Source organism: Daktulosphaira vitifoliae, unplaced genomic scaffold (genome assembly GCF_025091365.1).
Source record: "Daktulosphaira vitifoliae isolate Bord-2020 unplaced genomic scaffold, ASM2509136v1 Scaffold_1, whole genome shotgun sequence".
NCBI classification, from domain to species: Eukaryota; Metazoa; Arthropoda; class Insecta; order Hemiptera; family Phylloxeridae; genus Daktulosphaira; species Daktulosphaira vitifoliae.
The window spans coordinates 42,074,530-42,088,086 of record NW_026099572.1 but is presented as its reverse complement, the minus strand read 5'-3'; the positions used below and the strand labels follow the sequence as shown (position 1 = coordinate 42,088,086).

At 24.9% G+C, this 13,557-nt stretch overlaps 1 protein-coding gene across 1 annotated transcript in view; it reads left to right on the top strand.

Annotated features, from left to right (window-relative positions):
• The window catches only part of LOC126895053 (E3 ubiquitin-protein ligase HERC2), a 44,205-nt gene that overhangs the window by 24,459 nt on the left and 6,189 nt on the right, over positions 1–13,557 (top strand). The window contains exons 47-56 of the mRNA XM_050666513.1: positions 1,617–1,847; positions 1,941–2,183; positions 4,500–4,655; positions 11,382–11,607; positions 11,665–11,853; positions 11,926–12,020; positions 12,088–12,225; positions 12,315–12,480; positions 12,967–13,143; positions 13,352–13,498. Coding sequence (XP_050522470.1) covers positions 1,617–1,847; positions 1,941–2,183; positions 4,500–4,655; positions 11,382–11,607; positions 11,665–11,853; positions 11,926–12,020; positions 12,088–12,225; positions 12,315–12,480; positions 12,967–13,143; positions 13,352–13,498 — 1,768 coding nt within the window. The remainder of the gene's footprint in view (positions 1–1,616; positions 1,848–1,940; positions 2,184–4,499; positions 4,656–11,381; positions 11,608–11,664; positions 11,854–11,925; positions 12,021–12,087; positions 12,226–12,314; positions 12,481–12,966; positions 13,144–13,351; positions 13,499–13,557) is intronic.

Genomic DNA, 13,557 nt, shown 5'->3' with positions numbered 1-13,557 from the left:
ACAATGACAATACAACTAACCATCGCCTGAGAGTCCCAAAAAAAAATGTTTAAAGTAGCCTACTATTTTAACTTTGATGCGAAGCTGAGAAGGTATTAATTTTACGATAATGTGATTTTTTTTTTTTTTTGCCACTTTTTCCTAGCACTCACTGGACCAACTTTGATGAACAATATGTCAAAAGATCACAAATCGTATCTAGTTGATGACATTACCCTTAAAAATTGAAAAAATTTCTCTCGTTCCTGGTAAATGGGAGAAATCTCCATAAAAATTACAATTTTTAAAATCGGTGAATTTTGTCATTATTTTCATTTTTTTTCTTAAAACTACCATAACTTTTTGAAAAATTAACAAATCAACTTAATTTTTTTTTTTATTGAAACCTTAAATATTTTTCTTTTATTTGAAAATCTAACACTTAACCTGCTCACAAGGGGGATTTGAAATAACAAATTTTTTACAAAAACTAACTTTTTCAAATTAACTTTTGACAATGTTCCGGAAATACTGCATCCTTTAAACATATATCAAATTAGCTTAAATTCCCAATTTTATTAATTGGCGAAAGCGATGAACAATTGTCAAATCGATAACACTTGTTTCTTTTGCGGTTAGGGTACCAAATTCGAATCCACCCGTGGCAATTAATATTTTGCATTTTTTTTAGTTAGAAAAATGTTCAAATCATTTTATTTTTATCTCATTTAGATTCATTAACTTTAATAAATATCAAGGATCCGATCACTGTAGTCTACCCTCATGAGAAGAAAATTTCTTATTCATGTTCATATTATTTTACTATGTGTTTATTTTTGTGGCTGCGATTTATTTTTCCAACCCTCAATTAACCTATTTTTTTCAATGATATGTCAAATGCTTACAATTCGTATTTAGTTGAAGATATTACCTTCAAAAATTAAAAAAAAATTTCTTAATCAAATAAAAAGTACCTTAAACAGCTTTGTCCATAAAAACAATTAAAATGATTCATTTCTAATATTTTTAATGTATTTATTGTCGAATTTGATATGATTATTAATCTTTAATCTTTTATTATAGAATTTTATATTAAACTTTTATCATATTAAAAATCAAAATCAATAATAATTTGAAAACAATTAATTATAAAAATGATATAATATATAATTTAAAAATTGATTATTATATATAATAATTATAAATCAAATAACTAATCGGAATAAAATTAAGGAAATAAGAGTTATTGTTGTTTTTGAAATAATCTACCAATTTCTTAAAATTAAACACTATCTACAAATTTGCATCAAAGAGTTTCTTATGATAGTGATTTTAATCACTGTCAGATTAAATCTATACTGGACCCAACTGTGCTACGTTCCCACTGTGCTGGGTTATTTTATACTACATTAGCATAAATTACAAATATTTACTTAACAGTAAAATAAATAATTACACTAAATTTTATTTTATTTTCAACACTACTTTTACATAAATTTAAAATAAATAGAGAAAACATTGTTTTTTATATTGTTAGTAATTAACTATTCTAATAGCTTATTTTTTTACTGAATAAATAAAAAATAATTTTACTGTGGCTTTGATTTTCAAATTTTATTTTCATAAAATTAAACAAGGTGTTATCATGGGGAGATGGAGAAGATGGTAAACTTGGACATGGTAATACTACAACTCTAGACTCGCCAAAAATCATTGAAACACTACTTGCAAAAAGAGTAGTCTATATAGCATGTGGAAGTGCTCATAGTGCTTCAATTACTTCTGATGGAGAACTTTATACTTGGGGTCAAGGCCAATATGGTCGTTTAGGACATGGAGATGAAATTTCTCAATATACACCAAAACTTGTAAGGATTTTTGTTTTACATAACTTATAGCTAATAACACTTAATAAGAGTAATTAAATATAGGTTATTAATATGTATAATTATTTTAACAAGGTCAAAGAACTTATTGGGAGAAATATTATTCAAGTGGCTTGTGGTAGCCGTGATGCTCAAACTCTTGCATTAGACTATGATGGTAATGTTTATTCGTGGGGTGATGGTGATTTTGGTAAACTTGGTAGAGGAGGTAGTGATGGTTGCAGTACTCCTCAAAAAATAGAAAGACTAGTTGGACACAGAATTGTACAAATCGAATGTGGCGCCCAGTTTTCAGTTGCATTAACTGCTACTGGACAAGTAAGTTGTATATGAATCTCTTATTTAAGAAACTATGTAGGTCACAAAATTTTGATAAATAATTTTTCTAGTACATTATATTTTTTGACAAATTATTTTTAAAAAATTTTTAAAAACTTCATACGTTTGAAAGTTCTTCAAAAAGTTTTAAATGAATATGCGTACATGAAAATAAACATGTATCTAGTAGCTGATTAACTTCCAAACTTATTAAGTTTTTAAATATTTTTCAAAAATTATGTGTCTGTTCATAAAAACATAATACACTTGAAAACTCGTTTATCAAAATTTTGTGACAGTTTCTTGAATTAGTAGTTTTTAAGTATAAATAATAAAAATAAAATGATTAAAAAAACGCATGTGGTTTTGACACATCAAATGAAATTTTATATTTTCTAAATTATAAAATATTCTTGTTAAAAATACCAGATAAATGACGTATGTATAATATACATCATTTACATATTATGTAAAGTTATTTTAGTTATTTATATTATTTTAAAATTAAGATTTGAAAACTTGATTAAAAATTGAATGAAAATATGATAAATAATAAAAAAATATTTTTCAAAAATACATTGGAATATTAATTTTTAGATTATAACACTTATAAAGGAATTACAGTACAGGAAACTGTACTATGATTTGGCAATATAAAACTAAAAAAAGATAATAATTTTACCCCAGAAAATTTAAACATATGATCACATAGATATAAAAATGTCTTCCTAACAAAAACATTTGAAATGGTTGCATAAACTTTAATTTTATTCTAAAAAACCCAGCACAGTGGGGTGGCGGCACAGTGGGGTCGTGGCATAGTTGGGTCCAGTATAGATGATATCTGACAGTGATTAAAATCACTATCATAAAAAACGCTTCGATGCAAATCTGTAGATAGTGTTTTAATTAAAAAAAAAAAAATTTTGTTAAAATAGCATATTTTTGAATATGGTAGCCATTTGCGCATAGAAGATAGGTCGTCGGAACAAATTTTTTTTTTTTTTTTTATAGTACACAAAATAAGCTTTAATTTGATATATGTTTAAAGGACGCAGTAATTCCGGAACATTTTCAAAAATTAAGTTGAAAAAGTTAATTTTTGTAAAAAAGTTGCTATTTTAAATCCCCCCTAATGAGCAGGTTAAGTGATAGATTTTCAAAAAAATGATATCAAATGAAAGGTAAATATCTAAGGTTTTAGTAAAAAAAAAAATTATGTTGATTTGTTGATTTTTCAAAAAGTTATGGAAGTTTTAAGAAAAAAAAGTGAAAAAATTTCGAAAATTATCGATTTTTAAATTTGTAATTTTTTTGGATATTTCCCCCATTTGCGGGGAACGAGGGAATTTTTTTCAATTTTTAAGGGTAATGTCTTCAACTAGATACGATTTGTGATCTTTTGACGTATTTTTGAAAGAAATCGGTCCAGTGAGAGCTGAGAAAAAGTGGCAACAGACATAAAAAAAAAACACATAATAGTAAAATTAATACCTTCTCTGCTTCGCATCGAAGCTAAAATAACTTTAATATGCTATCTCCTATTCTATTTTCCCTGCATTTTTAAAACGGTGAAATTATTATTACCTATTTTATTTAACTCTTATAGATAATGTTTTGTACCTTTTATAAAGCCTTAATAGTTTATAACACATAACTTGAACCAATTGCTTGTGATACTGTGGTCATTAAAAAAAACAGAACTTAATAGATATGCTATGATCACCTTTAATATAGAGGAATAAATTGATTTTTTGGGTTATCTTGATTTTTAGAATTACTACCAACATCAATTCTAAAATTTGTAATTTATTTTCTATCTATTTGTGGAGTTTGGTGAGAACTTAAAGGATAATTCCTCCCAAAAATATTATTTGCCTCCTCCCCAAAATAATATTTAGAAAAAATACTGTTTTCATATAAAAGTATTTCTAAAATTGGACAGTAAAATTAATTTTTCCAAAAATGTTTACTAACTTGATCTTAGTATAGTTTTTATTGTTAAGTTTTTAACTAATATTCCTTTGATTTAACATTAATGAATATTTGAAATTAATAATGTAGCAATTATTTGATTTTGAATTATTCAACATTTTCTACATTTTTAAAAAACCTTGATTGTGTTGGATTGGTGCATGCCTTAGACATTTTCTTGTAAATATTTTTTAAGTCATTAGTAGTAGCTCAATGTACATAGCATGTTTTACACATTACTTACTTTAGGATTAACTTCCTAAAATATTTTTCTTTTAAAACTTTTTTTAACCACAGCACGTTATTGATTTCAAGTCTTTAAATGTTAATATTATTTTATAGGTATGGACTTGGGGTAAAGGTGATTATTATAGACTTGGTTTAGGGAATGATGAACATGTCAGAAGACCAACACTAGTTAATCAGTTGAAATTAGTAACAGTAGATTATATAGCTGTTGGAACTTTACATTGTATTGCAGTGTCTACACAAGGAGAGGTAAATTTCCATTATTAATATGATTTATTCATGGTGAGAAAATACTCATAAATAATGAGTTGAAACTTGTTTTAAAAATAGAAAGGGTTTAAGTTTTTTAAATGAAGAACCATAAAGCTATTTTTTCTATTAATTGTAGTTTTATCTTAAATTTGTTTTTTATTTGAAAAATGAAGATAAAGTACTAAATTTAAAAAAAGGTGTCATCAAACAATAACTAAATGGAGTTTTTGTCCTTTTTTTTTTTTTGGCTCATTCACTGCTTTTTAATACAACTAACCTAGCCAAAAAATGTCTCAAGGAGATACTACAGTATTCTAGTACCATCCCANAAAAAATGTCTCAAGGAGATACTACAGTATTCTAGTACCATCCCATTAGACCCACCTCTGCTCTATGTTTTTAAATATCATACTTACATAGCATTAATTTTATATTTATTTAAACCAAGATTCTATTAAAGTAATACTTAACTAGTAACCATTTTTTTATAGATTGCTTAATAACAGCTGTATTAAAATGTTTATATTATAATATGTATAATAAAAATTATATTATATTATCTTTCTAAATGATATGTACTGTTGATATTATTTGTAATTATTATATAAGTCAAAGAATCTTTCTATTTTCATTTTTTTAAATATTTTTTATATTATTTATTTTTGTCTTACTATTGATAAAAAAATGTCTAAATAATTTTTAATTCAGTATCTAAAAATGTAGTTTATTAAAAAAAAAAAACGGTAGCACAGTGGGGTCGAGGCACAGTATAGACGTGGCATAGATGAGATAAGTATAGATGATATCTGACAGTGATTAAAATCACTATCATAAGAAACGCTTCGATGCAAATCTGTAGATAGTGTTTCCTTTAGAGAAATTGGTGAAATATTTTAAAAGCAACATGAACTCTTATTTCTTTAATTATATCCTGATTAGTAGTTCTTTGATTTTAAAATATAATATATGAATAAATACTAATTATAGTTTTTAAATTTAGTATGAAATTGTGAGGCCAGCTATGATGTATGGTTAATAGTGTTGGGCGGTTGATAAGAAAGTAGAGCAGAGAATAAGTGTAGCAGAGATGAGAATGCTTAGTTGGATGAGTGGAGTGACTAGAGAAGATAGGATAAGGAACGAGCATATAAGAGGAAGTATAGGTGTTGCGTCAATCGTGGATAAGATGACAGAAAATAGACTTAGATTGTTTAGTCATGGTATGAGGAAAGAAGAATCGAAAGCTGTAAGAACAGTTATAGAAATGAATGTTGAAGGAAGAAGAGATAGAGGAAGACCAAAAAAGAGATGGAGGGATGCTATTGAATGCGATTTGAGGACAGCTGATGTGAGCGTAGAAGATGTGGGAGATCGTGTCAAGTGGAAGCTTAGGATAAGGGTGCCCGACCCCAAGTAGTTGGGATTAAGGCAAAGAAAAAGAAAAATATTACCAGATATTCCGGTGGCAATTGACATAATATGATTGTTATTTCGGAATGTACAATTTAGCGTTTAGTTGGGTTTAAATAATATAGCGTCAAATCAATTACCTACTCTATCGGTTGTATCTCAATATACACTACACTTTAATGATACAATAAATAAATAAACTCACACATACACACATATGCATTTATAACATTGTGTCTAATGTAAGTATAACATGATAAAAAGTAACCGTAAAATGAAAAAAATGGAATATAAATTTTATTACTCATATTAAATGTAATGTAACTCGAAAAATATTTGTTTAAATGAAAAAATATAAGATTATATTTTTATTTATAATTGTCTTTTAAACAACTTTTGTGCGAAACTTTTTTTTGTAAGTTAAATATTTTTTTTTGAGAAAATTAAGAAAGCTCATATTTTTGAACTTTTGCGAGGATTTAAAAAAAAAGCTCAATTCCAATCTTGAGGACTATTAGTATGTCATTATACATATTTTAATTCAACTTTTAAAAAAACAAAATTTTTTCCGCAATTTTTCCTTTGTTGACAGGCCTAGATGTCAATTTTAAACTTGTAATTGAGCTAAAAGTTATGGTAATATATTCAATTTATTTTACTATAAACTTTCATAAATCTTTATCAAAAATTTTTCATCAACTTTAAAGAACCAAAAAAATAGGTTAAAATTGAAAATTTGGACTGATTATTTTTAACATATTAAAAATCAAATCAGTAATAATTTGAAAACAAATTTTTTTTTCTTTTAATTATTATTTTATATATATAATTAGTAATAATATAAAAAATTAGAAGTGATAGAAATAGTCTACTTGCAGATTTGAAAACAACGCGAAAATTTGATTTAGAAAAGTATATTTTTGCTTCTGATGAAAGTTCCTTGTAGTCCAGTGCATTTTTTTATAGTAACAAACAGTTTTTATTGAAAATTATTGTATCAAGCCCTTTAAATTTTTATACACGTAAAAGTAAAGCAAAATATAACTTCTTTATTATTTTTATAATTTCTCCGTTTAAATTACAATATTAAATATCAATTTCATACTAAATTTAATAATTATAATTAGTATATATTCATATATTATATTTTAAAATCAAAGAACTACTAATCATGATATAATTAAAGAAATAAGAGTTGATGTTGCTTTTGGAATAATCCACCAATTGCCTAATTAAAACAAAAAAAAAAAAAGTTTGTTGGGAATTTTTTCTGCTATTCTGCAAAATTACTCCTTCGTTGACTAGAATGAATCATTAAATAGAAAATTTTATGAGAATTAAAACAATGTTATTTTTAAGATTAATATGCAGTCAGAAAGTTTTATAATTATTATTTATTGTAAATTTATCAGAAAAACTCATTATTTTTTGCATTTTTATCGTAATAGAACACTTAAATAGAAATCATAGTAATCATTTCTAAGTAATTTTTGATATTTAAAAAGATTCTACTATTGAAATATCCAGAACTGAATTAATTTTAATGATTTACTTTAACTAAAAAAAAAAAAGTTAATATTTTGAATCCCTCTTGTGGGCAGGTAAAGGGTTAGATTTATAAAAAAAACCAAATGATAGATAAAGACATGCATCTAAATAAAAAAAAATATACTGATTTGGTCATTTTTGATAAAGTTATAACAATTAACAAAGTTATAAGTTTTATACACTGGACTACAAGGAACTTCCATCAGAAACAAAAATATACTATTCTAAATCAACTTTTCGCGATGTTTTAAAATGTGCAATTAGACTTTTTCTATAACTTCTAAGTTTTAATATTATTAAAAAATAGTTTTTACATATAAAAAAAAATAATTAAGAACAAAAAAAATTGTTTTAAATTAATACTGATTTGATATAATATTTAATATTAATTTGATTATTAATAAGTTAAAAATAAGGAAAATGACATATTTAACCTATTTTGTTAATCGTTTAAAGTTGATTGTTGTAAATGTTTATAATAAAAAAAAAAAATTTATTTTACCATAACTTTTAGCTCAATTGGTAAGTTTGACATTGACATAATTAAATAGAAAATTTTATGACAATTAAAAAAATTGTATCGTTAAGATCAATATGCAGTCAGAAAGTTTTATAATTACTATTTATTGTAAATTTATCAGAAAAGCTCAATATTTTTTTGCATTTTTATGGTAATAGATAACTTAAATAGAAGTAATAGTAATAATTTCCTAGGAACTTTTGTTGTTTGTTGAAAAGATTCTATAATTGAAATATTGAGAACTTAATTAATTTTAATGATTTACTTTAACTAAATGTACCAATCAAAACAAAGTTGTTAAAAAGATTTACTCAATTGAGTGTATTATAAAATTTGATTATATTTGTAAAAATCAATTGTTAATTCAGGAGAAAAAACAATCATTTTTTTTAGAAATGATTTATATAGCAACATGTTACAAAAAAAAATTGTAATATTATAGTCTAGTAGTAGCACACACAAATAGAGTAAAAAAATTATTAAATTACAAAGTAAAATGATTTAATTTTGTAGTTGAAACCTATCATATCAAACTTCATTCGTTAATAAATATTTTGAAAACATTAGAAATTAATGATTTTAATTGTCTTTATGGAGACGATGTAATAACTAACTGTTTAATTGATAAATTAGAATTTTTTTTTCAATTTTTGAGAGTAATATCTTCAACTAGATACGAATTGTAGTAATTTGACGTATTGTTGAAAAAAGTAGGTCAAGTTAGAGCAGAGAAAATAAATGATAGTCACAAAAAAATATCTTCTCGGCTTTGCATCGAAGCGAAAACTTAAAATATAGTAAAATAATTTTAATACGAATAAGAAATTTCTTCTTGCAAGGGGCGACTAAAGTGATGGGATCCTTGATCTTTATTGAAGTTATTGAATCTAAATGTGATAAAAATCAAACGAGTTAAAATTTATACTAACTTAAAAAGAATTAAGAAAAAATGCAAAAAATTCATTGCCATATGCGGGTTGGAACCTCGTACCCCAAGCGTGTAAAACATAAATTTTACCAACTCGGCAACCGTACGTTGCTTCCGGCGGTTGAAAAATTGGCTATTTAAGCTAGTTCAAATTTCAAAGTTATTTTTCTCGACTTAAAAGAAACAAACATATTTAAATAAGTTTAACTATCTATACTATATCAATTTTAATTTATATAATATTTATGAAAATCTGTACTCCCCTTGTCAGGTATTTTAAAATAAAATAAAATACAAAACCCAGAATTTTAACACAAAAATAGCATATTTTTGCATACGGTAGTCATTTTTACCATGAAGACAAATCCAGAGGTCAAATTTTTTTTTTTCACATTAAAGTATATTACATAAGCTTTAATTTAAGATATATTTAAAAGTGTCAGTATTTCCGGAATACTTTCAAAAATTAAATTGAAAATATCGTAGTAACAATACGCATGTTTAAAGTTTTGACCCCCCTTGTTAAAGGGGTATGATCCGATTTACAAAAAAAGCGTGCCAGATGAAAGGGGTATATCAATATTTATTATAAAAAAATAATAATATAGATCCATACATTTTTCCAAAAGTTATATAAAATATAAATTAAATAATATAACATATAAAATCGAGATTTTTTTCACGGAAATCGTACGTTTTTCTTTAACTTTGATGTCCGTTTTCACCACGAAGACAAGTCCAGAGGTCAAATTTTTTTTTTTCAAATTAAAGTATATTACATAAGCTTTAATTTAAGATATATATAAAAGTGTCAGTCTTTCCGGAACATTTTCAAAAGTTAAGTTGAAAAAGTTCTACTTTCTATACGCATTTTAAAAGGTTTGCACCCCCCCTGTATAAAGGGAAATGGTCCGATTTTAAAAAAAAGTATGTCGAATGAAAGAAGTATATATAAAGTATTTATCATTAAAGAATAAAGTTGATTCATGCATTTTTTAAAAAGTTATAGCAACATAATGTTAAAAAATGTAAAATATAATATCAAGAATTTTTTCACAAAAATAGCATATTTTTGCATACGGTAGTCATTTTCACCATGAAGACAAGTCCAGAGGTCAAATTTTTTTTTTTCAAATTAAAGTATATTACATTAGCTTTAATTTAAGGTATATATAAAATTGTCAGTCTTTCCGGAACATTTTCAAAAGTTAAGTTGAAAAAGTTAATTTTTTGTAAAAAAGTTACCATTTTGAAACCCCATCCTTTGGGCTGTTAAAGGGTCAAATGTTCACAAAAATATATAAAATGATAGGTAATTATCTAAGGTATCTATAAAAAAAAAAATTATATTGATTCGGTCATTTTTAAAAAAGTTATGGCAATTTTAAGTAAAAAAAATTGAAAAAATATCGAAAATTAGCGATTTTTAAATTTGTAATTTTTTGGGGGATTTCCCCCGTTTACGGGGAACGAGGGAATTTTTTTCAATTTTTGAGGGTAATGTCTTCGACTAGATACGATTTGTGATCTTTTGACATATTGTTCATCAAAATCGGTCCAGCGAGAGCTGAGATTGAGCGTTCACAGACACAAAAAAAAAAATAAAAAAAAAAAAAAAAAAATAAAAAAACACATCATAGTAAAATTAATACCTTCTCAGCTTCGCATCGAAGCTAAAAAAACAGTACAGTGAGAACCTGAAAAAAATGAAAATATTTTAATCAAAATTTCAAATTTTAGTAGCCGAATTGACAAATCAGGACATTTCCTTTTTAATATTATAGTATACTTCAAATGCTTTAATTTGATATAGGTTAATAATCGACAAAAGTCTGGAACATTTTCAAATATATTTATTAGTCTCGATTAAATGCTTCCTATACTTAAGTTTTATGTTTGATTTACATAAAATTCATACCAAAAGAAAGTTCATTTTTTCTATTGTATTATATTAACATTTGTATTTTTAAAAAAAGTTATAGTAGTTTTGAAATGCAGAAAAAATTCTGAATATGTAAATTTTTTACATATTTTTGAGATATGTTTTTTCAGTTGAGAGGATTTTTTTAAATTTTCGTTACTAATAAGTTGAACTAGATTAAAGGTTCTTTTAACAAAGAAATTATCAAAATTGGATTGATGAGAGATGATTATTTTTATGGACAGAGACAAAAAAGACATATGGTAAATTAATACCTTTTCGTCTTTGTAAAGAAGCTAAAAATTAACTGAATAAAAAAATGAACAAAACTAGTTTAAATTTAAAAAGAATTTACCAGCAATATAATTCTTTTATTTTTCAAATAATATTTTATAGGTCTATTGTTGGGGTGATAATGATCATGGGCAACAGGGAAATGGTTCTACATGTGCAAACCAAAAACCTAAAATAGTTACTAATTTTAACAATATTAAAGTGAATCGTGTTGGATGTGGATCTTCTCAATCTATTGCATGGAAATGTCCAGAGCTACCATTATTAATGTCAGATGAACCTATTCAATTTACACGACTAAAAGATTCTATGGGTGCAACTACTTTAAGTAATATTTCCCTTTTATATTTTTACATTCATTTAAACACATTTCTATTTTTACTAGATCAAAATGAAAATAATAAAATAAATAATGAAGATGATCAAAATAATATTGAAAGAGATTCATTATCTAGAACAATATTATCATTAGATTCAGATGCAGCTAAGCAAAATGCTTTGCAACATGTTTTAAATGCCTTACGAATTACTTTAGCCCGAGAAATTGTCTTAGCTACTCTAATGTCAAATTCTGGTAATAGTAAATATAAAAATAATTCTTTTAGTATGGATATATAATTATTATTGATCGTTATTTACTTTTAAGATATTGATATAAAAATATCTGAAGACATTATCAAATCAGATCAAGGAGGTGGCGAAGCACCAGCTCCTATTTCAGAAGCAGACCCATTTCTCATGGTAGTACTTTTTTTTTATTAATATTGATCTACCCATTTTTTTTCTCAATTTTTTTTTAATTATATAGAACCAAGTTATTACACCTGACAGTATAGAAAGCTCTCTACAAATGCATTCATCACTCACTGCTTCAGCTAGTACATTATCTTCCAAAGCTACAAATACTATGTCCATAGTAGCAGCTACTATAAAATCAAAGAACCAAGTATTTAAATTTATAATTTTCTATCTCTTCAATATGTATAATTTCATCAATTTTATAAAAAGTATATTCATTAATGTTATTTTTTTTAGGTGATTGGTTTAAATGACTCATCATTACTAAATCTAAAAAAAATTGATGAATTCTTGAATGTTTTAAATGAAAAAGATATTAGACTTTTATTAGATTTGTTAAAGTTAGCATTTGTCAATAGATTTAGTTCTAATGCTGATAAAGTATTGATTAATACATTGATTGGTAATAAATTATATTTTCAACAAAATTATTCAATAAGATTTTTTAACTATGTTTAGAGGTATTTTTTCTCATTTTATAAATATTAAATTTTAAATTCAATTCTTATCCCTTATAGAAATATAAAATTGATTTTTTATGTAGTAATATACATATAAAACCAGTTTAAAAATCAAATAATAGTCTATTTAAGAAAATTGCTGTCATTATCAACTTTTAAACAATCATTTAAAAGATATGTATACTTTCTAATGCTTGTTCAAAAGATATTATTGGCTTGACATTATTTTAATTAGACTATTAGATCTAAAACATGATAAATCCTTTAAATCCTTTAAAATTAAGAAATAATTGCTACTAACAAAGCCAAGAAAAAATATTCTCAAAACTATTGTTATTTTAAGAAAAATCTAGAGATTAATAAGAAATCAATCACTGTAGTAGAATATATAGATGTCATAATTTATTGTATTCTTTTCTATTTCAAAGCTTATATACATGCAAATTTACACGTAAATTTATTATTGGAATACTGTGTATCAGAAATGGAAGCAATTTATACTCATTGTTCATTTTTGGTATCTCCACCTTCAAAGCATGTTGTACAAGAAAGTACTCATCCATATCAAGATGATTCTTATCTTTCTGGATATGTGTCTATACCAGGTTTTTATTCTATATTTCACTAATAGTACTTCAGTAAATATTTACAAGATATAAGCTCAATCCAGAAAATTTGCAACATAATTTTAGTTTTCACAAAAATTATCATATTTAAACTTTCAAATAAACTTACAAATGATTATCTATCAAAATTTCTAAATAAATACTATTTTTGTTTATCAAAATTTATAAATAAATATTATTTTTGTAGGTGCTATTGCATTATACATAGAGTTTAATCCAAATTGTTCTACTGAAAAACTTAAAGATACCTTAACATTAATGGATGGATCTGAAAATGTAATTAGTGTACGATCAGGCAGGGATTCTGAATGGTCCACTCCGTTATTTGTTCAACGTATATTTTTTAATTTAGATTGTTTTGAATGCTTTTATCTTATTAAAAAACCTTTCTAG